The sequence below is a fragment of the Neopsephotus bourkii genome, unplaced genomic scaffold (assembly GCF_033783945.1).
Source record: "Neopsephotus bourkii isolate Nb327-2 ecotype Australia unplaced genomic scaffold, CSIRO-AGI_Nbou_v1 NB_882, whole genome shotgun sequence".
Lineage (NCBI taxonomy): Eukaryota > Metazoa > Chordata > Aves > Psittaciformes > Psittacidae > Neopsephotus > Neopsephotus bourkii.
Window position 1 is genome coordinate 91,490 of NW_026901376.1, and position 26,167 is coordinate 117,656.

General features: G+C 47.1%; 2 protein-coding genes across 4 annotated transcripts in view; one reads left to right on the forward strand and one right to left on the reverse strand.

Annotated features, from left to right (window-relative positions):
• The window catches only part of FOXK1 (forkhead box K1), a 48,244-nt gene extending 44,790 nt beyond the window's left edge, over positions 1-3,454 (reverse strand). For both annotated transcript variants that reach the window (XM_061356962.1, XM_061356961.1), the window contains exon 1: positions 3,054-3,454. In XM_061356962.1, coding sequence (XP_061212946.1) covers positions 3,054-3,439 — 386 coding nt within the window. In that variant the 5' untranslated portion in view covers positions 3,440-3,454. The remainder of the gene's footprint in view (positions 1-3,053) is intronic.
• Positions 1-26,167, forward strand: part of LOC133214227 (cytochrome P450 3A9-like) — an 89,372-nt gene that overhangs the window by 48,283 nt on the left and 14,922 nt on the right. The gene's annotated exons all lie outside the window — the stretch shown is intronic.

Genomic DNA, 26,167 nt, shown 5'->3' on the forward strand with positions numbered 1-26,167 from the left:
ATACTTCATAGTAATGTCATCACATCTGTGAAATATAATCTTCCCTAACAACACAGCTGTGCAAAACGATATTCCCACCCAGCAGTGAAATTCTGGTTACAGCAGATTATACATGCACATGATGTCGATGGAGGAAATGATACGGAACGTTTCAAAGGCCCTTGACTTTGAACAGGTCTGGAGGTACGTGTAGTCTTCAAGAAAGGTCTCAGAAACTTATGCTCACTCCTCCACACAAGTTTCCCATAAATTTTAGGAATAACTACTCCTAAAGTCAGAAGTTTCATACAGAAAAAGTGGAGAGGAAACCTCAGAAGCAGAATCTCTAAGTCCAGGGTCTACTTTTTAAGCAAACAGTATGAATTATATCTGAAAGATGCTTTGGGGTTTTTTTTCTGCTTCCATTCATGATCTCATGATGCACAAGCATCTCCTTTGCTTGTAATGTAACAGCACAAGTAACTGCATTGGTCATAAAGAACTAGGACTTGGCACATTTCTGCTATCCTTCACAGGTTGAAGGGGACAACTATTCAAACAACTGTTTCTTCAGAGATTACCAAGACCTCCCATCTAAATCATTCATTGGAATGGGCACTATTTCTGTAAATTTAACATAAACTGTATATTCTGCTGGTACATGGAGGTGGTGTGGCTGTATTACACAGGGAAGTAGTATTACCATATAATAATGTTCACAAAAAACAGTGGTTTGTACTGTAAACTCTGTGTACTACAGCCTATCTTCACTCTGTCCTACTTTTGGCAGTATCAATTGGCTAGCAGTAAGCACACAGGCTCCTCTAATAGAAAAGAAATGGCACCAACCAGCCGTTTGCTTTGTTTACTGGGGAGAGATTTGTGTGTGTGTGTGCATGTGGAGGGGGTGACTGGAAGGGAACTGTCTTTTCAAGAGCAGACATCAACAGTGGACACGAGAACAGTAAAGCCTCAATCAAGACTCCGTATACCAAGCTTCGACAGGATTTTTCCTGGTCTGGGTTACAAATCCTTGACTGGCCAGTAGAAGGAAAGTAGTTGTTTACCTGTTAGAAGCAAGGGGGCAAATTCCTTTAGATTGATGCAAAACATTTTCATACTCTGGAAGTCAGAAAGGGAGGAGCACCAAGTTTATTTATGTAGCTCAAGCAGCAGCCAAGTGAAGAGGATGCCTTATTGTGCAGAGTTCATAACTGTACATTAAACTCCTCCCTTTAAAGCAATGAAGGAGGAAAACTGCTGTTCCCACTCCAGGAGTCACGAGCAAATGGAAGGGGAGAGAAGTAAGCAACCAAGTTGCTGCTCGAGAGAGTTTTCGAGCACAGTGCTTATGATTAACCAACTGAAGAAACAGAATGACAGGGAGGAGAAAGCTTGCACAGATAAACCCAAAGCCAGAGGGACTGACAAGAGAAATGCCCTGGGCTTCGGGTGGTCTTGTTTTACAAAGCAAGATTAATTAAACAGCCACTAAAGGACATCTCTTTTAGAAAATGAAACATGCTACAAACCAAAACGCCTCAAAGCGAGCAGCTAGGGAGTTATAACTAAATTACAAAGTACAAAATGAAGCAGCCTGCAGAGGAAATGAGTAATTAAAAAACCCTCCCCCTGAGCAACAGGCTGTCCAGAGAGGGATAACTCCAGGACCCTGGTGCTCGAGGTAAACAGTACCAAAGCCAAGAACTGCCAGATGAAAACAGATGTTTTATACAAACAACAAAAACTTAATCTCCTGCCTTTACAGTGCGTTCCCACTCAGAGATGGCATGAGACAGCCTGCCTGGTATGACCTGAAGAGATGCATGGAGGAATTACATCACCCACCACTACCACGATGCCACCCCTGGGGTGAAGCACTGCAGTCGTTAGACAGTGCTCAGCAACCATAAACAGTGTTTTCAGAGGAAGAAATAGATCAACGTCAACCCCACTCCTCTTCCTGCAAGGGTTTATCTAAACCACAGCACAACCACCTTGTTCCTAGCACTGAAACCCTTCTGCAGCCCACTCCCCTTCCTCAATGGAGCGAGGACACCTTGGGTGCCTGCTCTCCAGGAGTCGTGGTGAGCAACATCACCTCTGGCCTGGCCCACCTCCCTCTTTGTTCCTGTTGCCCCAGGGAGTCACCAGGAACAACACTCAACTTATCAACCCTAACATGAGCACTCTGGCAAACTGTTTTCTCAGCTTGTTCCACCAGATCTTTTCCAGGGAAGACAAGCCATGGGAGTAGCAAGCTTTTAACCCATTGACAAGTCGTCTTCTCTCATTTATCTTTTGGAAACCCCCTCAAGGGCCACCAGTTGACCATGAGTCTGTTGGCAGGCGGGCATGGAGGATAATGATCATGAAGCACAGTCTGCTGAAGGAGTGCCCTGCAGCAAGGGGCTCCAGACGCTTTTTCCCCAGATGCTGTTCCCTCAGCGGGAGCAGCCCCAGCCCTGATAAACACCACCCCCTTTTCAGTCATGGATGACAAGCAAGACTAGTAGGTGAGGACATCCCCTGTTCATGCTGAGGTGGATCCACATGCCAAGGCGGACACCACTCACGGCCATCTCAGGCCCTCCATCAGGTGAGGATCACTGTGCAGAAGGTCCCTTACCCTCCATGACCAACTTCAAGCAACGAGAGCCTCGCCATCCCCTCAGGCTCTCTGTGGTCTGGGGAGGGCCTCAAGACCTCCTTCTTCAGAGGCATTCCCTCACCTTTCCTCAGGCTCTCTGGGGTCAGGGGTGGACCCCTCACTATGCCCTTCAACCCTCACCATCACCTCAGGCCCTTCTGACAGACCCACGGTCCCTCCGAGGGGCAGGCACACCTCCCTGGCTGAAGGACCCCTCACTATCCCCTTCCTCGGAGGGAGCCCTTCTGCACCCAGCCCCACGTCCCCTCCCGGGGGCGTACGGGTCCCTCTCCGCCCCCTCAGGCCCTCGGTTCCTCCCCGCAGGCCTCGGGCTCTCCCTCCGAAGCGGGCCCTGCCCCGCGGGCCCCCGCCGCCTCCCGGCGGTGCCACCGCCCCTGACCCGGCCCGCGTCGGCGGCACTCACTGCGGCGGGAGCTGCAGGGCCGGGCCGCCGCGGCGCTGGAAGGCACCGTCCACGAAGACGCCGTTCTTGCCGAGGCAGCGCAGGTAGAAGTGCGGCTCCTGGAAGCTGAGCTGCAGGTGCCGCCGGGAGATGAAGCTGGAGTGCCCCATGTTGACGTCCACCGAGCCCTGCGAGGAGTTGCGGCCTATGGTGACGGCCGGCTGCCGCATGAGGAACTCGAACTCGCGGCCCTGCAGCCGCGCCAGCACCGGGCCGGCACAGGCGGCGGCGGGCGGCCCGGCCGGGGGCGGCGGCCCGGGAGGGGGCGCCGCGGCGGGGCTGCAGGGCGCCGAGCGCAGCGCCAGCAGAGCCCGCGCCCCGCTGCTGTCCTCCCCGACTTCGGCCATGTTCCCAGGCAGGGAGCGAGCCAGCGTGCCGGCCTCCGGGGCGGAGCCGGCGGGGCGGGGAAGCGGGGCGGGGCGGGGCGGGAGAAGAGCCGAGCCCGCTGCCTCCACCGCCTCCTTCCCTTGCGTCCCCGGCAGCAGCGCCAGGCCCGGCCGCCCCGCCGCGGTTTGTGGCGTGGGGCAGGGGCTGGCAGCGGCGGAGCCGCGGCGCCTCCTGCAGGCCCGGGCTGCCCTGGGCCCGCTCCTCGGGCAGGTGCTGGGGGCGGCCCGCAGCCCTGATCCCGGCAGGAAAATCACCTCAGAACCATCCCAAAACCCGGCTCTGCTTAGAGCGTCCTGTGGGGCTGGGGCACATCCCCACACCGCACCGGCTGCCTTGCGGTGCTGAGGTGCTATGTGTGCAGTCCAGCGTAGGATGCATGTCACGACACCAAAACCCCTGCACGCTGTCAGGTGGGGGTTTAATCACAACAGGATTTTAATAGCCCTGGACTGTTGGCAAAGGGGTGCTGATGGGGGAGATTCACAGAATCATTAGGGTTGGAAGGGACCTCTGGAGATACATGCCAGATATACAAGGGTGTGCGTTTAAAACACCTTAAAACACTTTTATAGGGTTTATATATGATTCTATATACACACACACCTGTGTACATGTATATACTCATATAGTGATTTTATATTCCTATAGCTTTATACAGCTTTATACTCATATAAGCTTTATACTCACATAGTTTAGCTTTATAATGGTAGTTTTTCATTATAAGGGAATGTGTGTAGGTTGCTTAGCTCGCATTACATCATTCCTTACTTCAAATTACTTTTTATATTTTTCTGTATTATATGTGTTACTTCTATAAATGATAAAGATCATGTTCTTTTGCAGTAGCGGCACGTATTTGGGTACTCGGTGCTGTTAGATTATCCAGATTAAACAGGTAAAATGTTTCTGTATAGGCGAGCACACAATACATTGCAGGATCCTGAATTGTTAAATAACCAGAAAATGCCATGAATTTCAGAATCCTGGGAGAGGGAGCAGCCGTAATTGCTTATTGCTTCAACTCGTGTGGGGAATGCGGCAGCTCGGAGCAAGGCTGCTCAACAGCTTAGAGGAGACAGGGAATGAAAATCCCATAACCGGTCAAAAGTGCGGAGCAAATTTCAGCTGTGAAGACTGTAATTAAAGGAGCTGGAATCAGTCCAGGACCACAAGGTTAACATCCCTGTTCCTGGAACATCTTCCCTGAGATGTTTAATGACTGCTGAGCAGTCGGGACCTGAGTTAGACGTCTCACCGGAGGCATCATCTTCAGTAAGAGTGCTCTTTGCCACTACAGTTCAACACCAAGCGAGAGGAAGAAAGAAAAGCACCATCTAACACAGCACCGATACCAATTCCTACACAGCAGTGTCTTCTCTCCAGTGAGACTCAGCCAAGCCAGGCATGGCAATAGGTTGCAGTCCCCAGCACAGGAGAGGGAGGAAAAGCATCCCTGGAAGGGGCATGAGGAGGATGGAGGTGGTCACAAGAAGTGGTTCTCCTAGAAGCCTGGAATTAAATTACAGCTGAAATAGTGCTAGAAGGTGGCGTGGAACAAATAAACAGGGTCACAGCACACAACAGCAGCATAACCTGTGAGGCCCCTGTGAGGAGCTTCTCTTCCGTCCCAAATTGCTCAGCATCAGCAAAACCTCATGGTCAGACAGTAAAGTGTGGCCATCTGGTAGGTGAGAGCCAGAGACACTTCCTGCCTGACTGGAGAGCTGGCTCAAGCCTTCTGCCTGTTCACACTGGGATGAGAGTGCTGTTAATTGGGCTTAAAAATGGACCCAAGCTGGTAGGCAGGGGTGTGGGAGCAGGCAAGGAGACCTCCTAGCAGAGCAGTGTTTGACCTGTCAAAGAAAAAGGGAAAGCAGCACCAGAAGGATTTTAGTCATGTCTAAGGCTTTTCTAAAACCCCAAATTGTGTTGTTGGACCAGAAGGGTACTGAAAGGGTGAGAATTAGGGTGAGACTGTTACCAGATGTTGCCAATAAGTGTTTCCTTAGCTGTATGGGAAAACACAAAGCAGGAGCCAACCCTGCATGGGCAGGAGCGGGGCTGTTTCTAACTACAGGAGTTGCAGGCAGCCCTGTGGACCCATGCAGCTGTCTGATGTGGGGCCAAGAGGCATGTTTCTGCCAGGGCTGGGTCCCATTACCTCTCCCACATTGGATACAGGCTACAGATTTCTGCAGCTCCGGTCGGGGAATAACCCCAGGGCTGGCACGTGAGGCTGCTATGAAGATACTGGTGCTGCTCCAAGGCTTCCTGAGCACCTGGGGCAGACCTGGTGCAGCCTCACTGCTCCAAGGCTGCAGAGCTGGGGATGTTGATGGGTACATCCACATGTGTCCCGGTCACTGTGCAGCCACCGAGACGAGACGCTCCTGCTGCACTAGTCAGTGAGAGTATTTTTCTAGCAAGTCTTTTTCTTTCTGCCAGGAAATTTCTTCTGAGTGGAAGGTGCTGTTTAAAGCCAGCGCCGCCGCCGAGATAAATCCCAGCTTCATGCAAAATGTGATCAAGCGCTGTACAGAAACAGGATTCCTCCAAGCTGCCTGATGGGTTGTGCTTAGCATCGTGTCTCACCAGCTCTCTCGCCTGCGGCATCCGTTCCCTAAGCTCCTTGTGCTGCAAGGAATAGAGTGCTCCGCTCGGCTCTAATCCACCCCGCAACAGCATCAAACCAAGGGCCCTTCAGACAAGGAAACACTTTGCGCTCCTCCAGTCAGCTAATCCTGCTTAAAGTCAAGCTGGCTGCCCCAGTGTAAATGCCTGATGTAAATGCACTCGAAATTGTTTGAATTAAATTAATCTCATCCCGTATGGCTGGATTGACTTTAAAGTGGTTCATTTTCCTCGGCAGGGTTTTAGATGGATACGTCTGCAGGTGTGGCCGAACTTCCTGACTCTACAAGTTGCCTACCAAAACATTCAGATGGCTTGGAGCTGCCAGCCAGGTACTATGAGCTGTGGGGAGCAGTCCCAGCGGGGAGCTGGGGCAGGGAGGGAGACGACAGCACAGTTCTTGTCCCACCCCAGTGATGGGCCCAAGCACTGGTGCATCACTTGGATGTGGGAACAGCACCTTGGCCATCTCCATCCATCCAAACTAGCCAGCTGTGGGCTTGCTCTAGCCAGGACTGTGTTCAGGCACTAGCATGGCATGACACCATGTGCAAGCATGACTGCCTGTGCACATGCAGAAATAATCCCTCCTGGCACGTTGTAGCAACACCTAGAGCCATTTTGAGATGCTGCCCTGCTCTGTTACATGTGTGCAACAGAGCAATCTGAACCAGGAGGAGAAATTAAACATTCAAATCAAGCAGCTGTGAAGGGGACAGAGAGAGCAGAAAGAAGCTGGGGTAGAGTTGGCATTACCCAAGAGAGCAGTGCAAAACCTGACTGTCCTTTGTCAAATATTTGTTTGTCATTGCTGACTCTTTCAACACAGCAATATTCAGCAGGAATCTGTTTTGCACTATCAGTTGTGGGCAAATGAATGTAATGGGTTGTTATGGTCACCCAAGATACCACTGCACTGGGCAAACAGAGATCTTGCAAAAATGGTGATAAAAGGGTATATTTCTGCATTTATCTGCTGGATGGTGTCTGCTTAAAACCACTTAGTTCCTGTAAGTGAAAGGCTGCATTTCTAGAGTGTTTCATATGGCTGTTGCTCGCTATTCTGATGCATGAGACTTAATACGTATTTATCAAGCCCCAATTCAGCAAAGAAGCTGTCTGGCTTCAACACTGCAAGAAATCTGTTCTACCCCAGACTAAAGCATGATTGAAAAGCTGCTTTGACAGAAAGGAACGAGGTGAGCTGCACACCAGGCGTGAGCTGCTTGATGGATTTACCCAGCAGCTAAGCAACACATTGATGCTCGCAAGGAAAACACAGCCCTGACCCGGGGAAGGCGGAGAAGAGTGAAGGAAAGCAATTACTCTAAGGAGGACTCTGCTGTCTCTGTGCTAGTCCAGTCCAGCATTTCTCCTGAGCTCAGTGCCAGTCTAATGGGCTTAAGGGGGATACAGCTTCCACTGATGTAAAGTGTGTGTTATTAGCAAGAGAGCAAAGACTTCAGGATCTGCATCACACAAATACTTAGGATACTAAAGAGGACAGTGTTCCCTCAAATTCCTGCCCACCTCCCTGCAGCCCTTTTCCCTTTCCCTTATGTCAGCTGTAAGTAGGCTTTAAATGCTGTGGTGGTTTTTGTCCAAAGTGATTTGCAGCAATATAAGTGATGAACAATGTGCCCTGTATCTGTGAAGCTGCTTTCCCCACCGCACCTGTGCTCAGGAGCAGCCTCACGTCCTTCTCCAGCCAGGTGGGTTTTAATTCTGCTGGGTATCACAGGGCTGTGACACAGGAGCAAATGCACTTATACACATCTCATAGGATTTTCTTCTTAACCAAGCGGCTGCAAGAAGTTAAATAGAATTCATTGTTTTGAAACATACTCAGGTGTATGATAGTATCTGTCTCACACGCACACACTTGCACGGTGTCTAACCCAGCCTCCCATGAGATTTGTACCTTTTTTCTCAATTCAATTGCATGACTTTTACTTTTAACCTCGATCCTTACATCTCTGCAGTGTCAACCCTTGGTCCTGATCTGGGACAACCCATATAAATCTGCCTGCCCACAGATGCTGCATCCACAATGTGGATCTCTGACCAGAACGTACCTGTGAAGCTCACAGTGGCATTGAGGATGTGACCTGCTGCTGAGGGTCTGGGGAGCAGAGAGTGGCCCTAATCCCATCTGGGACACCTGTAAATACCCCTTCTTGAACTAAAACAGCCTTACAAATCTTTCACAGTGGCTCTGAGACAGTTTTAATCCAGATGGCCTGATAAGAAAGGGTTGGCCTGTGGAGGAGGTGATACAGTGATAGAAGAATTCTTTCTTCTGCACAGCTTTTAATCAGCAGAAGGCTGAAGAAATAACAACACCAGTGAGTCAGAAATGTGGTGGGAGCACTCATGGTCCCAAAAGCACACAAAGGATACAAACCCACCATTTTTTTCCTAATGCCAATAGGCTGCTATGCTGAAGGGAGCAGTGTCAGAGACTGTAAAAGGCACACAGACAGCAGGACCCAGTGCAAGGTGGGCATCCTTAAATCCTGCTCGGTCAGGGCTGCCTCCTGCAAGGTGCTGTTTGCCTCGTGCTGGGTGCTGAGCAGCAGCATCAGTGCCTGGCGAGATGGGGCTAAATGAGATGCTGCATCTGTTCACTCCCTCCCAAGAGCAGCACAGCCTGGAAAGATTGTTCTTTCTATAGTAATGAATTTCTTCATTTTTAAATCAGCTGTGATCCTGTTTACTGTAAACTCCAATATGCTTCAAATGTTTCTATCACAGTTTATTTAGGTTTCACAGGGATTTTTTTCCTTTCAAATCACACTTACCAAGAATATATTTTCACAGCAAGTTCTCTGAAATACAATAAAGACCTAGGAACATCTGATGCCCAGACTCTGCCATTCCCTGAGATATTCTATGATTTGCTCATTCCCCATGCAGAAATGCTGTCACTTTTCTAGAATCCAAGCCAGAGCCTGTCTGATGTATGATAACCCATTTTGGAAAGCCTTGAACAAGACCATTTGTTGTCGAGATAATTTTACACAAGCAATACCATTTCACGGGTGGCTGTTAAAAGAATACATAACATTTACACTGGCCTGTGTGCTTTGAGTTTTAAACCCGTTCAGCTAACTTACCTTCATTTTGGCTTGAAACTTAGACCTCAGTGAAATCCATAACACAAGCCAGGTCTAAATTATTTGCTTTAGTCATTTTTGAATGATCTCATTTTCTCACTTTCCATCAATGCAAAGAGGGAAAAATGCTTTTCAACAGCTGAAAACAACTGAACCAGTAAGTATAAAATCTGATATCAAACACGAAGCATTTCAGCCCAAAGGGAATATGGTTTTGGACTTTTATGAGCAACTGTAGCGTATACTGCTTGTTGCTGCGTAAAACAAGCTCCATGCATTGTCTGTAGGGTTGGAAGCAGCCGTTCTTAAACATCTTGCTTTGCAATCTGCCCCAAAAGCTAGAGGAGCCGGTGAAGCTACAGAATTTGCATTCTATTATTGCAGAACATTTAAACAAAAAACACAGGACCTGCGTGTTTACTGTCCCAAACCTTATATCCTGATGCACACCTATGATGATGTATGATATACAGCCAGTATATATATCATGATATGTATCTGTATACAGCTCAGACCCAGACACATTGTCCAAGGACCCATGTGGGAACAGCCCTGGACTTCAGCCAGTGTAGCGTGCCAGTAAAGAGCCTATTCTTCGCTTTGGGCATCACTGGGGACTAGCAAAGACACCTCTAAACCACGTTTGCTTTCAGTGGGTCCTGAGCATCCTTTGGGATCACTGGAGCCTCTCAGCTGGGAGAAGATGCTGGGGGAGAGACTATCCTGCAGATGTTCCGTTGCTTTGCAGACACTTCTAAAGCTCTGAGAAAACCTTACCATTGATGGTATTTCCAGCACTAACGTTGGTTCCCAGTAAAATCCTGGATTAAGCATGAAACTCATTCCTTCTCCCATTCTGCGCCCTTCTTTCCAGTTGGTTGTATTAATTAGATATGTTAGTGCAACGAGGGCATTTGCTGTAAGTGCCGGAAACCCCTGGATTTGCAATCATCACACATCACTTTAAGGGCACACTGTCAACCTCAGGAAAACTGCTATCAACAGTTTCACTTACTTACATTACTAATAATACCGCAGAGTATTAAAAGTGAAAGGATTTTTAAAATCCAATTTACTTGTCTTTCATCTTGGCCAGTGAAAAAATCAATGAAATGCATCTTACTTTAGTTTAGAGTAATTTTCACTTAACCAGGTCCCTCATGCTAATGAGCCTGCTTTACAGGCAGGAGGGGACATGTTTACCTGCTTGGAAGAAACCCCCTGTGCACCCTCGGTATTGAGATAAATGCCAACTCTCCAAAACCAAGGAGAGAGAAATAAGGCGGCATGAAAGCACATCCATCGATTTGCTTTATAAATACATGTTTTACAGAAATGAACGAGTTGCTGAATTTAACCAAAGACCATTCTTCATCAGCAAAGTCATAATCATGTAACGGTTTAATGATTGAATTGAGTTTATGTTAGCAAGAGATTACAATGATAAAGTAATCTTTGATTAAATTAAAGGTGTTATTTTTCTTTTTAAATGTAGGATTTCCAAACCCCAGCCATTAAAAGTAACTTACAGAAAGTTTGGATCTAAAGGTTGAATTAGCCAAACTAAGAGATAAAAACAGGGACTCTGTAGCCTTCAGAAACATCAATGGTAATCTCAAGGGCTTGTTTATGCCTGGGTTATATATCTGTTTAGGGATAGAGAGGAAATGTGATTTGAAACTGATTTAGGCATTTTGGTACCTTTATTTTCTGTATAGGTCAGCATGTGATTTGCTGGATGTTGTCTCTCACCAGCCTCCTTCTGCCTGCCCATTACTCTACCAGCAGACCTGTCTCTACCCCACCACTGCTCAGCATCTGGATTTTAAGGGCTGTGCCAGTTTAATGCATCACTTTGACAAGCATGGACCCCATGGTCTGCTGCTGCAGGAGCCTAGAGCCCACAGCCCCAAACACACTGATTCTGGGGATGTGCCAAAGGACATTGATGTGTGACCAGCCCAAGCAGTGGGGGACCAGGGGCTGTGGCTCTCCCCAGGCTCTCTGAGCCATGCTAGAGCCCGTGGTCCCTTCAGTACATTTAATTCCTAACATAGAATCATAACATCAGAATAGGGTTTGGGTTGGAAGGGACCTTAAAACTCATCCAGTTCCAGCCCCCTGCCATGGGCAGAGACACCTTCCACTAGAGCAGCTTGCTCAAAGCTAAAATGCCCATCATGGTAATCTGTTTTTTTATTCTTTCTCCCTATCTCCTGGCTGCAATAAATTGGGATGATGCTATCTCAGGCTTCCTCCCTGCTTCTCCTGGAGCTTTTAGCTGAAATCTAGCATTAGCAAAATGTGCCTCTGGAATAAGGGCTCATAAAATATTGTTAGGATTGCTAGGCAACCCAGAGGCATGTTGGGAGCTGAAAGGAGCCTTAAGTGGGCGTAGCGAGCCTGTACTGGAGTCTCAGATGAAAAGGAGAGGGTATTCTTTGTGCTTCCATTCTAGCAACACTTTGCCTTTGATTTTCTTTTGCAAAGAGGTCAAGATGCGCTGCTTCTGCACGCACAAAGATACGTCTCTCTGTAATTGTTGGTGCGGTGGCCTCTACCCTCAGATTAATCAGCTGGATGAGAAATGCACCTATCCAGGGCTTTTCAACAGCAATAAGAGTAAAATGATATCTTTATGGTCGTGAAGGTACCCATATTCCAGCTACTTGCATCTTCTGAGGACTCCTTTTGCAATAAAGAGGGGCCATGCTCAATAATAACTTGTTTTATGTGGCCAAGAAGGTGTTGTCTCAACCCTTTCTACATGCTGCAAACTGACTCCATAAAGAAGGGAAACAAATAAGAAGCATATAATTTATTGGCAGGGTCTAACACGAATAATCATCTCTTTGCAGATACATGCACGAGAATAAAAAGTGAACTAGGTTTGCAAGAACAAGAGGAGGGATTACTGTAGGTGTAAGCAGGGGAGGTTTACTGCTGATTTTGTTAGCTAAAAGGATAAAGAGAGTCTCTGGTTTACCCCTTCCTGCCTCCAGCTCAAAAAGAAGAGATGCTGCCCCTTCCTGAGCACACATGAATCCGCATCTCATCCTTCCAGGAACATCTTGGCTACCCAAAGGAAGATTCCAGCCCTTCCCTGGGCAAGCCTCTTGCTTTGCTCCCACCCCAAGCCAAGCCTCCAGCAGGCAGCCCTGTACTGTGCTTTCTTTAGTAGAAAGCTTGGAAAGCTGTTAAACTACACACGCTTAGCAGCAAACACAGCACCGAGTGCTGAAGCTGCCCTCGTGACTCTGGCTTTTGCTCCATGCAGCCAGCATTGCTAAAGGCAAATCCTGGTGGCAGGTCCCACAGGAGGTGGATGTGCCTCTGCTGAGAAAAGCTGTCTCTGCCAGAAACTGGCCTTTGAGCCATGCTGAGTGTGTGATTTGTTTCCCAGTGCTTGATTTAGCATATGATTTTCAGTTAAAACAGCTAATAGCCAAGCTGACTCGTGCATCCATCTGCAAAGAGCCTGTCCAGCCCCTCTGTCCAGAGCTCTTCTCACCAAATCCTTCTCAGAGGTCACAGATGGTTCCCCTTCAATCTCCAGTGCTTTTGGGTGGCTGAAACCCTTTATTCACCTCACTTTGCTCCCATGCTGTCACAGGACTTTGTCTGCTCCATGTTCAGCCTGGGAGTCTTCATGCAAGGCATTTCATCAGCGTGAATGAGGAACACTGAAAATTAATGGTGAGAGCAGGAGCTGATGATTTTGGCCCATCCTTTGTCAATGAAAACATTTCCCAAGCATCCAGCACTCCTAGATTCTCCCATATAACACAGAAAGGACCATTAATGAATATTACCACGAGGCTGTTGTTGGGATCTGGCATCCCACACAACCTTTCTGTTGGAAGCTGCTTTTCAGTTCATCTTGAAAAACAGAGAACTGAAGGGAGCAAACCTTGGACTTTTGCACATTACAAGGTTTCTTGGACAACAACATATGGTATGTGTATGCTAGAACTACACCTGTTATTTCTCATGGCCTTTTTGAGCTAGATTTAGGTCAGGAAAGGTGCCTGTAAGGTACTGGCTGTGCTGTTTTTCTGCTCTGTTAGCATCACAGGTCTCATGATACGTATTTCAATGCCAAATGGTCCAGGCCAAAGCACTTGACACTGCCACTCTGTTCCTCTGCCATGGGGGTTTCTCCTGATTTGGGGCTCTCCAGGTCCTGCAACCTCCACCTCCTTCCGCAGATTCGTAGGTCAGTTTTGGAGGAGCATGAAATTGGACCAAACCTTGGCTTTCTCTTACTTTTCTCAGCAAAACTCCCTCTTCAGACCAGAGGTGACTTGGTTCTTAGTGTTATTTTAGTAGCTATTTTAATTAACAGCGTGGCAGCAGGAAGTGTTAGAAAGATGGGAGCCAGGCACCATAAGAAATGATAATTGCAGACTTGGAGCAGTGCTAAGAGTTAACAGAGAGACATTTAATCCAATTCCCAGCTTCTATTCTAGGAGCCTTTTAACTTTCCAAATCAAGAAAAGGAATAGGGGAGGGGAAGAAAAATCATCTCCATTGCAGGGCAATTTCTTAAGCTTGTTTGCAGCCCAAAGGTGAATTTTGGTGCGTGTGACGAGTTTGAAGAAAATCCAGTCAGCTGTTCCCGAGGTTTCAGAGCATGAAAGCAACATCTGCTTTAAAAAGGAAACATAAAGAGAAATTCCCTTTGCTCATCAGAGGCAAAAATGGGTTTTGGTTTCATGCCTCTGATTTAGTACATCCTGAGCTGTCCCCTGGAGAAAGCTGGTCATTTCTGTACTGATTTGGAGGGGATGGAATTGTGTTGAGAAGCAAAAAGTACAAAATTAGGGATGCCCAGACAGGAGGGACTCACACCCCGGGCTCCTCCGCTCCTCTTCAGCCCAATGCAACGTGTGCCATGGTCCCTGAGGTGCCAATGGAATTCATTGCATGAAGGTTTCTCGCAGCCTCGTTGGGGTGGGTTATTTTGGCTTCTGGAGTGATTTTGGGAGCGCTGTTTGCTGTGCTCAGGGCTGCGCTATAGATGGCAGTGCAGGATGGAAATTGCAGAGCCCTTCGCTCTTGAACAACAACCCTGGGCTGGGCTGGCTCCTGCAGCTTGTCCCGGCGGAGGTGGCCAATCTCAGGTCACTGATTTCTGCAGATGCGCTTGCAAATCTCACTCCGTTTGTTACCTGGTGCCTATTGACAACCCAAACGTGAGCCCCTGCATTTACAGTGGGCAAAAGGGACGAGGAAGGTCTCTGCAAATCAACTGCTGCTTCTGAGAAAACACACAAATGCTCAAAATCCACTGGCCGTGATGCTGCAGCACAGGAACGTTTTGCATTTCAGAGGGAGCAGGCAGTTGATTTCTATGGTTCTCAGCACAGGGTCACATCTATGGAAAGGCTCTGCTCACACCGGAGTTCTGCTGCTATAGCTGAAAGTGTGATCCTTCTCATCATCCCATTGGTATTTATAAGGACACTAAAATCTAGCCAAATGCAACCATTTGCAACGAATTTTGCCTATTTTATTCCCCCTTTGTACAGTTCCCTGGAGTCTGAGGACTAAAAGTAAGAAAAGAAGCAAAATCCAACTCAGTTCTGCAACAGGAGATGCAATGCTGGCAGGAATAGGGATGCTTCCAAACAGATCATGATGGGAAGTGAAGAATATCATAAACAATTACAGCAAGATGCTTTTGAAAAGTCCCTGCAGGTACCCAGCTGCATCTGTCGATGCTTAAGCACCTTCAGAAATCTGGCCACCAGCCCAGTGCTCAAGATGCTAAGAAAGAAATAAATCAGCGAAGGGTAAAAGGCAGATGAAAGACAAATTCCTTTTGCCATTGGCAAGATGAAAGGAAACCCCAACTTTTTTAATGATTGGGATGGAGAAAACTGCAGACAATAAATGCCAGAAGTTGTCCTCTTTCTTTGGGAAACAGGATTAGGTACCAGCAGACTTCTTTGTTTCACCTTCAGTAAACTGTCCAGTGAACATCTCTCCTCCACACTCTCTGGGGCTGGATGCATGATCCAGCAAAGCCCTCTCTGACAAGGACATGTGCAACACTCTTCTCTTACAGGATTATAATGTGATCTTACACATCAAGAGGATTCAAATGATGAGAATGAATGGCAGTAGCCAACGTTATGGCTTGATACTCTGATGAAATGATGTCCTGGCACATCCATCACATTGTTCTGCTGTCAAGATAACTCGCAGCTCTGGAAGATGAGTGTATTTTTCTTTTACAGTGTTAAAAGAGTGTGTGTGTGTGTGTGTGAGGAATCTGTCCTCAAGCCTAACTACTACACAAATATAACTCTGAGATGAGACACAGCCAGATACATAGAATCTATGGTTCAGCTCCAAACAGGGAGAGCACAAGTGCACCCAGCTCCATCTGAAGGCACATGCATGGGATGAAGCCCACGCTGTGTGTAAGCAAGACCTGGGACTTTGCATGGCACAGCAGGCAAGACAAAAGGACTGAAGGAACATTCATTTCTTGCCAGTGGCATATGTGGACTTGTGGTGCCAATCCCTGTATGTTCACCTTGGAGCTGTAGCCTTCAATGAGAGGGAGCAAGGTGTAAGCCTGAGAGCATGCACGGAAGCACCACAGTGAGGTTATTTGCTAAGCACAGGGCTGGGGAGATGTGTGGATGCAGATGCTCATGTTGCCCAGGCAACATTCACTTTTGCAAGGTGCCCCTTTGTCTCTGTGATTTTAAGTACGGTGTCTCACTTGAAAACACAGATTCTCCACGCTGTAAATAAGGCTTATTATGTCCTAATGCTCTTTCCCTGCATCTTTTCAGAACTTGTTACCAGCAGCACTGCTTGTGGCTAGGTAACACAGGAAATTAAAAGCAGCTCCACAACTGTGGCTTGCACAGAGTAGGAGAGATCTCTTGTGGATTGCACAGAGTAGAAGAGAAGCACAGGTAAGATGTGGTGCCTGGGACAGTGGGTGCAGGATACCCTGTGCTGCATTGCCTGTGCTGCAGAGCAAATAGCTGGGCTGTGGAGTTAGGATTTAGAGCAAGGATGAGCCTTTACAAAAAGCCTTGAGTTCATCCTGCATAAAGTCCTTATTCCAACTTTCAGAGCCCCTGCTAACGTTGCATATCATGTTGCTGCTATTGCTCTGACTGCAAGGCTCCATACCCAGAGAATAAGGTTTAGCACTGCACTGTCCATAGACTACATTTGTGTGCAATAACACAAATGTGTGCACTGGCTGGGGACAGCCAGTGTTTTCCCACCGTGTCCCATTTCCCAGGATGTAACACCATAGTTTGTACTAATTATGGGATGCTGATCCTGTTATTATGGAGCAAAACTGCCCAGTCCTGGAAAGAGCACAATGAAAATCATTGGAGTGGTAAACTTGAAATGAAGTGGAAGTAATATCTGCTGCATACAGGAGGCCAGATTTGCTAATTGGACATTGCTGAGGTCAGTAAGGTAGAGTGAGGAAGGGAAGACATCTCGAGTGGCATGAAATTACCCTTCCTGATGAAGGGGCAGGCAGGATGTATATGGGATAAATCATCTGCCTGCACCTCCCAGCCAAAAAGCAGGATTCAAATACAACGTGAGAGGAACTGCATCAAGCAAGGAACCTCTTCTCTGAGCGTGGAGGTGGCATAGGAGGAAGTGGGGCAGCCAAAGGGATGCACTTGCATTTGAAGGAGTGGGGAAAGGTGAATGTAGAGCAAACCCCTGGAATGTCCTCCTCACCCCTTCCCATGGTCCCCATGGGTCCAACAGCCTCTGAAGGCAACAGCCAACTCCTTTTCATTGTTACGTTGCATTTAGTCGCCCTATTTTGCTGCTTTCCCTTTGATGCAGTGAACCTGTGGGGAATAAAGCTCAGTGGGAGATTACTTACGTGGTTTCTAACCCATTAGTTTCTTTTATTGGCTGTTGCCTCAATAAAAAAAGGAGGAAAAAAATAAAAGAAGAAGAAAATCAAGGAAAAGTAGTTCAAGGTGTGAAGAATTCACATGGCAGGGAAATACATAAAATGTTCTTGGCTTTGTCCACCTTGGCTCCAGTCTCAATCGTCTCACCACGCCGCGCATTTATCCTTCTATTATTACACATAATGACTGGGAAATTTTAGCTAGTCCTATGCAAAAAGCCAGCCGGCCCCTCTCTCCACAATGAGAACCATCCTGGCTTGAGCTCGCATCACTTGGCATCTGATTTCAGCCTAGCAGGGTGTTTCAATACCAATAAACATCTTGTTCTCATGCGAAGGGCTGTTTCAGCTACATTCTTTCCCATCTTTTGTGAGCATTCAAGGCTCTGTGTAAAACTTTGTACGGATCACATAAATAGCAGCTCTGCTTCCCTACAGGCCCCGACTTTGCAAAGTGTTTTGATACCTGGAGTATGAAAAGTTCAATAGGAAACTTATTCCCTTGGCTTCCCAGGACTGTGAACCCAGAGCTGATGGCTTTTCCTCTCCTTGGCAGAGTATGGTCCTAGGAGGATAGCTGGGTCTTGTGCTGGGTCTGTTTAAGGCAGTTTATACACAGGCATGCAGCTAGAAGGCAACAAAGGCAGACCCAAAGCCATGGTGCAGAGCTGAGAGATGATCCTTAAAGATTTAATTGGTCTGAAAGCTTCCTGGAGCACTAAGGAGAAACCAAAACAACACAACTTTGAGCAGGAAGCATCCCAAGCTGGAAAGCACGGGTGGCTTTGCTGCTTACAGATGCCGGTATCAGTGTGATGGGCAGTCATTTGCACTGCTGCCCTAAGAAATTCTCCAGGGATGGGATGCCCTGGCCCCACTGGTGAGAAGCAGCTCCCTTCATCCTGGAGTAGCTGTCTCAAGCCACCACATCTGACAAGCACAGACCAAGACCTCTCCCTGCGGCTGCATTTCCCCAAGTCATTGCTGAGATCTGATAAAGGAGCACTGTGAAATCCACGGCCTGAAACCCAGATAAGACCCCCGCCCCAACCAGCATCTGCATCCTGGTTTCCAGACCTGTGGCACCCTCACCTTTTGTGCAAATGAGTGAGAGCAAACACAAAACCTCTTCAGCTGCAGGCATGCAGAGCTGGCGGGGAAGAAGATTAATGGGAGCTACGAGGGAGCCTCATCATTCCTTGTTCAGGAATCAGAAATTCCAATCGAAACCTGCCGTGACTCATAGCTATGCGCTGGCACACATTCGACCTCGTTTGGATAACGAAGGGCAGATCCTGTTTGGAGCTGTCTTATAAAACCTTTGTGACTGTGTGTTTATCGTAGCAGGCTAAGAGGGCACTAGCAACTTTGCTGACCTTGATGTTTGCAGATGGCAGCGCATGACAGCCCTGGAGCTGATGCGGCTGTGGTGGCAGCTTTTGCAAGAGACAGGATAGCAGAGGCAATGCTGGAAACCCTCTGAATCCCAGCCCACCAGCCTGGTGCTGAGCCACCAACAAATGCCACAAAGCATAGAATGGTTTGGGTTGGAAGGGATCTTAAAGCTCATCCAGTTCCAATCCCATGCCACGGGCACGGACACCTTCCACTAGAGCAGCTTGCTCCAAGCCCCTGTGTAAAATGAAGCTGCTTTCCTCTGTGTGAAGGTCCAGATGGCTGGAGGGTACAAGTGGAGTGATGGTCATTTCCCCATGAGATAGATGGGAAAAAGAGTCTTTTGCAGGTATAAAGTCTCCCCTCTTCTCAAAGACTGCACTCGGTTAATGTGAGTGATTTGCATAGCAGCAATTACTTGAGACCCACGTGCCCTGGGAGAAGGGAAGATTTGAGGTATCTGTGCTCAGCCCTTGGGGCCAAAGAATGGACTCATCTCTATCTCCCAAGGTCCTACCAAGTCCTCTGTGAGGACTCACTATTAAACTGTCCTTATCCATGAAGAAGACATAGAAGGAGGCTGGAATTTGGTGGCCAAGCCAACATACAACCCCCGTTTCACCTCAGATACCTGATCCTAAGTATTCAGACAACTGAGTTTTAAAGCCTCACCTCCAGGAGGTGACAGTGGTGGGTTACAGGGTGGTTGTTTTGTTTTGCATTAGTAATTTTTGAGTTTTCAAATAGCTTTCCTCATGAGGAAAATCCACTCCCAATACATAAGGGCGAAGCCTCTTTCCGCACCAATGTTTCCCCTTCCCTGCTTCTCACCCAGCTTTATTTGTTGGCTGGTGATAATGAGAACTCCACTGCTATTGATTTTTTTAAAAGCACATATAACTTTAAAACACTGTAGATATTGCATGGACTTTGGAGCAAGATAAGAAGTAATCACATTCACAGCATCTCCAGCCCTTTCATTATCTGGACAGTGAACTCCAGTGGCATTTCTAGAACAGACTGACTAGCTCTCCTGAATATTCTCATTGGCTACAGAAATGATACTGGAGGTAAATCAGCACCCCACAGGGATCTAACTTCTGACACAATATTTTTCTAACAGACAGGAGAATTGACATGGCCAGGTTGCTGCACAGCTCTGTGGGATGGGCTGGAAAAGAGAAATATTGGCTTAACTTCTGCTTAAATAGGGAATGGCCTCCCTTTCTCAATATAACCTTAAGACGAAGCAAAACAGTTGAGCTGTAAGAATGTACCACAGGGGGAGAATAATAGAAAGCAGGAAAAGAGGGAGTTATAGGCTATCTTCCCAGTGATGTGACTAAGGCAAAATCCTTTATTCTGGAAGAGCGTGTCCCTATACACTGGTCCAGGGGGTTTCACAAGACACTGGGGCCCCAAATCCCCCCCGTTGTCTCCTGGGGACGGTGCAGGGAGAATAAGGTGCTCGAGCCAAGCCAATGCCCTGAGCTGTAGCCTGCAGAGCCTGTTGCCTTCCTCCTCACCCTTAGCTCCAGTGAAATCAATGGGATTAAATGAGCACGAATGAAACAAGAGCTGGCTCCTTCAGTGCTGTGGTAAGTCAGCGTGCAAGCTGGCCTCGATTCATCTATCTAAAGCTCTGTATTGAATCTCAGCTGACAGCTCCAATAATGATAATAGAAACAGCCAAAGCTGCTTCGTGTTTTCTTTGGGGGAGTCCAGGTTCCTCCTCCCTGCTCGCAGACAGGCTAACTGTGCTGCCAGCTCCCATCTCTTAGGCATTTTGAGGGTTCAATAGGCAAACCACGCTCTTCACACTGCCGAAGCCCAAAGGGGTGACAAAGGAGGACCTAGCTACCCTGCACAGTTATCCCAAGCCCTTACTGGGGTTTTTGCAGGAATCCCCCTGAGTTCAGAACCTCAACAGCACCCAGGGACATCCCAGGCTTCACCTTTAGTTTAGTCTGAAGCTTCCCTACCTTGGCATAACAAAAGTAATGGTACCATTGGGATGCCACAAACGCATCCCGTGAGCCTCTTCTCCGGGAGGAGGCTGCAGCTGCAGCCAGCTCCCAGCCCACAGAGCCAAGGACAGAAGAGTCAAGGATGTGGTATGGGTACAAGGACACACAAAGCCAGGCTAAGCTAACCCAAAGCTCAGGAACGTAAAGTCAAACACATCAACGTGAAAAGCGTCAAACAAACAAAAAATGATGCAGGGATGTTAAAGTATCTGAACTTCGTTATGGCATTATATGTGCACAGATGGTGAAAATCACTTCTGACACTTAGCCCTGCAGCCAGCCGTGCCAAGTTAACCCTGCCCAAGCCCCGCAGCCCCAGCAGTGGGGTTTAGCAAGGCTCAGGTTTTACCCCATCTCAGAGCCCAAGCAGAGCTCAGCTCCGCTGGGGATGTACCACTAAACAAGCTGGGTCAGGTAGCGATGGAGTAGCTCAGGGATGTTTATACAATCAGAGGAGATGAACCCTAAAGGAAAGGGCATCCCATGTGTTTGGAGAAACAAGTCAGCAGGGAATAAATTGGTCTGCCTTCAATAAATGATGCTTCAGGGAGGCATAAACAGGGAAGCAACCGGGGTACGTGTGGCTGTCCCTGCACGGGGTCTCGGCACGTTCTGTCTTCCGTGTGTTTATGCTGGTGACTGCAAGCTCTCCAGAGCATCGTCAGGTTTTATGGCGTGTATGCATTATTAGTGCTTCACAGGTAAATAATGTCATATTTCACTGTTTATTGCTGAAAATGCACAGTAAAAGGCTAAAGCCCGAAAAGTGCAGGAAATAATTTATGTGGGAGGAATGAATTTCCCATCATGTCAAACTGCTGCCAGAATTTATCACAGTACCCTTCAGTCTGGGTCTCTGTCCAACATTTTAAAGGTCTGCCTTTGTCATACATATAGGCCTGGGGAAGCTGAAGGTTATTGGGAAGAGTGGGAATTGCTGCTGGTGCTTGGAGTGAGAAGGAGGGAGGTGAGGGCTCCAAAGGGCTCTTCCCTCAGTTAACATGGAAGGAGGTGCAGCAGCAGCTATGAGAGCTGCTGAACTTCATGCTAGTTATCAGAAAATAGTAGAATGGTTTGGGTTGGAAAGGACCTTAAGATCATCCAGTTCCAAAACCCTGCCATGGGCAGGGACACCTCACACTAAACCATGGCACCCAAGGCTCTGTCCAACCCGTCCTTGAACACTGCCAGGAATGGAGCACTTACCACTTCTTTGGGCAACCCATTCCAGTGCCTCACCACCCTCACGGTAAAGAACTTCTTCCTTGTTTCTACCCCAAACTTCCTCTCTTTCAGTTTAAACCCAATTCTGCAGTTCTTGAAATGCATAAACTGGCATGGAGGGGGATGCCAGCTGCCAGCCAAACTGTATTGATCACCACCTCTTAATTAGGGTGTGATTCTCACTCTTCACTCAAACACTCAGCACTGGTAACTTGGAGCAGAGATGTAAGGATTTATCGCCTGTATAAGGATTACAGGATAAAGCCATAAAAGTTCAGGAAAACATTTTGAAACAGCTTTCCCTACTGCTGCTTTTTCCTTAAGAAGCTGCTGTGCTGCTGAGCCGGAGCATCAACCTGAAGGAATAATTGTGTTTTAAACCCGCTACTTCTGTCCTTGCCATTTGTACACATCTTGTCGCATTTGCACCTGAATTCACCTCCGAGGCGTTGGTACCAGCCAGGGTGGAACCACAGCCGGAGCTCTCCACTGAGCTCATAGAATCATAGAATAGTTAGGGTTGGAAGGGACCTTAAGATCATCCAGTTCCAACCCCCTGCCATGGGCAGGGACACCTCACACTAAACTATGCCACCCAAGGCTCTGATGCTCCATCCCTGAGCACTGCCAGCAATGGAGCATTCACAACTTCCCTGGGCAACCCATTCCAGTGCCTCACCACCCTCACAGTAAAGAACTTCTTCCTTATATCCAATCTAAACTTCCCCTGTTTAAGTTTTAATCCATAACCCCTTGTCCTGTCACTACAGTCCTTAATGAAGAGTCCAACCCCAGCATCCCTAGAGGCCCCCTTCAGATACTGGAAGGCTGCTCTGAGGTCTCCACGCAGCCTTCCCTTCTCCAGGCTGAACAGCCCCAACTTTCTCAGCCTGTCTTCATATGGGAGGTGCTCCAGTCCCTCCAGCGTATCAACTGAACCACACAGCTTGGTGTTATCGGCAAACTTGCTGAGCGCGCACTCAAACCCACTGTCCTTATCAGTGACGAAGATGTTGAACAAGACCATGCCGAGCTATTTTCCAAAATACACTTCTCTCTAAATCAGAAGAGCAGCAGGAACAACCTACAAATACTGGGAACAGTGCAAGCGTCCTTGCTGTGGAGATAAGCTCTGAAAGATCTGGGGCTTTGGGGCTGGAGATGGCCTCATCGGCCAAGCCAAGCCAAGCCCTTCTACATAGAGTCATGGTGCCTCCTGCCAGGAAGGGGGAACTGGTATGGATAGGTTAAAAGCTAAAGGGGTACAACATTGTATTAAAGGACAGAAGGGTCAAAGAAAAGTCCCCTGAAAAACAAGATGCCTGTTTTCTTGGGACTGGTAGGATTTATTCCAGTGGGACCCATCTTCTCCCAGCCTTCTGTTAGGGATTTCCAGGCCCAGCCATTTGAATACCATCACATTGGTTAAACACTCAACAAGGTATCTGCATACATGAATCAGGCAGAGAGAGATGTTTTTAAAGGCAGGCCTGAGATCAGAACCTGTGACACCACAAAGGATTTATTCGCATGAGCTCCTGAGTGCAGATAAACCAGTTCCAGGGGCTCTTTGTCCTGGGTCAATGCTGCTGGGTACTTAAAATTCATTGGAGCTCTCAGACTCATTTCTAATCTGCAATAGACATGACACAACTTTTTTTCTTTCCTTTTTTTTTTTTACAGCAGAACTATCTTAACACAAATGCATACTGAAAAGGACTTATCACAGAGTGATTCTATACAGCTCAGATGACCTAAATGCCCATGTATTTTGCTCACATAAGATAATTTTAGGGGCTGGTTCTCAAAATAATGCCATTTACTTTTAACAGAAAAAGCCAACAGTCTGACTTAAAGCTGAAATTTTAGACCCTGAGGAAATGCTATTTAGAAAACAGGAGAGAAAAAGGATCTATTGGGATACACTGACATGAGGTAAGAAAACAACCTAGAGATAATCCTTCTCTAGCATTACAGGGAGCAGATCAAGTAGCTGACCAGAGGGAGTGGGGATGATAGAGCAGCAATTTGGAAACACTTTTTTTATGGGTCAAATGCATGAAAACCTAACCATCTTTGTTATCATGTACAGTGCTTTCAATGAACCTCCAAGCATGACAGCCCTGACATCAATGATTTTTGTACATCTTCATCTTGAGAGGCTGCCTCATCTATCCCAGTCCACCAAAGAGCAATGAAGCAAGCCCCTAGTCAGGTGATGGAGAGGTGAATGATCTGTGATCTAAAAGCACACTGAGAAAGGATTCTGGTTTCTTATATTACAAATACTGGAGTCTCATGATCCTTACTAACGTGCAACTACAACCACAGTGGAGTGTGACCTGAGAAACAGTCAGGGAAGGGGCAGCAGTGGCAGGGACGCTGACAGAAGGAAGACATGACGTTATTCCTGCTTTAGGCACAACCTCATGCAGTGCTTTGTATAACAAAACCTTTATACTTCGGATGACCAGTTTGATTTGTCACCCTGACAAATCCATTGTTCTGAATGAGTCAAGTGCACTGACTTCACCAGGCTGTGACATACCAATGCAGAAGTCTCCTTGGGCAATGACGTGCACAGACACTTCTTGGAATGATTCTGCCAGAATTATGGTGCAACATAGCAGCACTCTCACACAGTTGCCCAATCAAGCTGTCTTCCCTGAAATACCCAGGAAAGAACATGATCTTGTGTTGGAAATACATCTCTTCTACTTTGCATTTGCCCAGGGTTCTTGTTGCCCCTTCCTTGTGGGTTGTAACCTTGTCATTCATCGCATTGCAGGTTAAAAGTCATCTGTGGAGCTAGCAGAATGCTTCAAATGGAGCATCTGAATCTTGGCTTAAATTCTCCTTCATTGTAAAGTCAGAGAACCTCAAACAGACATCTGTATTGGGTTGGGCAAAAGAATGCAGTGCTCAGTTAATTAACTACCCAGATATCACATAGCCTTTGTAGCTGTCATTTCTCAGAATGAAAAGGAATATAATGATATATTGTAAAGATTACGAAGAAATATCAGGGATATTAATTTAACTGAAAAAAACATCAGAAAAAATGCCCTAGTTTCTGTGTAGTTCCAAAGCTCAATATATGGAACAAAACATCCAGGGGAATTAATTACGTTTTGTTGAGGGTTTGTTTTTTTTGGTGAGCTTTTGAAATCTATGTGCAGGAGGGTATCAGTCATCTCTACACAGAACTCCATAAAGTATCATTAGAGAGTCCTCCAAATGCATTGATTTTTCTGTATCCAGCAGCAGTGTATCAGTATTTTAACCACTGACAACAAAAAGTAACCTCCATTATGAAGTGTTTTCCTGTGGGTAACTAAACCACAGTGTATCAGGGAAAACTAATAGTTGCCTCCCCACATCATCTGCTTATGCAGAAAGTGAACTCTTCACACTGCTCTGGCAGAAGAGCTTTGGTAAATTTAATATATTGCTCCCTCCTCCCACCAGCTGTCTTATTTAGTCCCATTTTACATTATCTGAGCTTTTTCCCTTTCTTCTAACCCCATGATAAGACAAGTCCTAGCTTTCCAGGCCACAGTTGTGCTCATTTCCAGCCTAGCATTTATTTGTGGCTGGGTCATACCCATTTGTCTCTGCGCCAGCATCATAATTTGATTAAATAGCTTTTCTACCTGGCATTTATTTCATAGCAACCTCCTTTCAGCCCAGTTATCCCTTAGCTAGAGTAAACAGAGGTTTTCAGGGCACATCTCCAAGGGAGGGAGGAGTGCCACTGAGATGCTGGATCCCCCCTAATTGGACCCCAGTGGGCTCATATGTTCAAATGCTGAGTGGCTCTGTGTTGAGCACAGAAATGAGCTCCCATCCCTGAAGATCTAATGGCCAGAACATATAACTGTATACCCTGAACCACAAAACCATGGTTTTATTGGTTGTTTTATTTTTGTCTTTGTCTCCTATCTGGCTGGTTTATTCTGAGCATCCTTGTTAATGTAGCTGTTCAGACAGTTGGGTGCAAAGTCTGTTCTGCAAGTCTCTTGGCATACAACTGGCTGATAACATTGGCACCGTAGACTTAAAAAAGGAGGTTAGACACAATCTACTTTGAAGGGTCTGAGATAATCCACTGGTTTGTTTCATTAATTTGTTCACTTGGAAAAGAGAGCTTACTTATAATCTTATTTTTGCCTACGCTTCCACTTGTGTTAAACTAAATGATTGTGTTTTGTTCAGCCCAAGGAGGTTTTACTCTGAAATTTTCTTCTGGAGTGTCCTGAATTACTTATCAACACAGAAACTAAACCAGTTCCACTGCTTGCCAGTTTGGTGTTTCTTCAGTGCAGAAATCTGCCATCCAGCATACAGACCACCCGAACTCAGCACGATTGATAACAT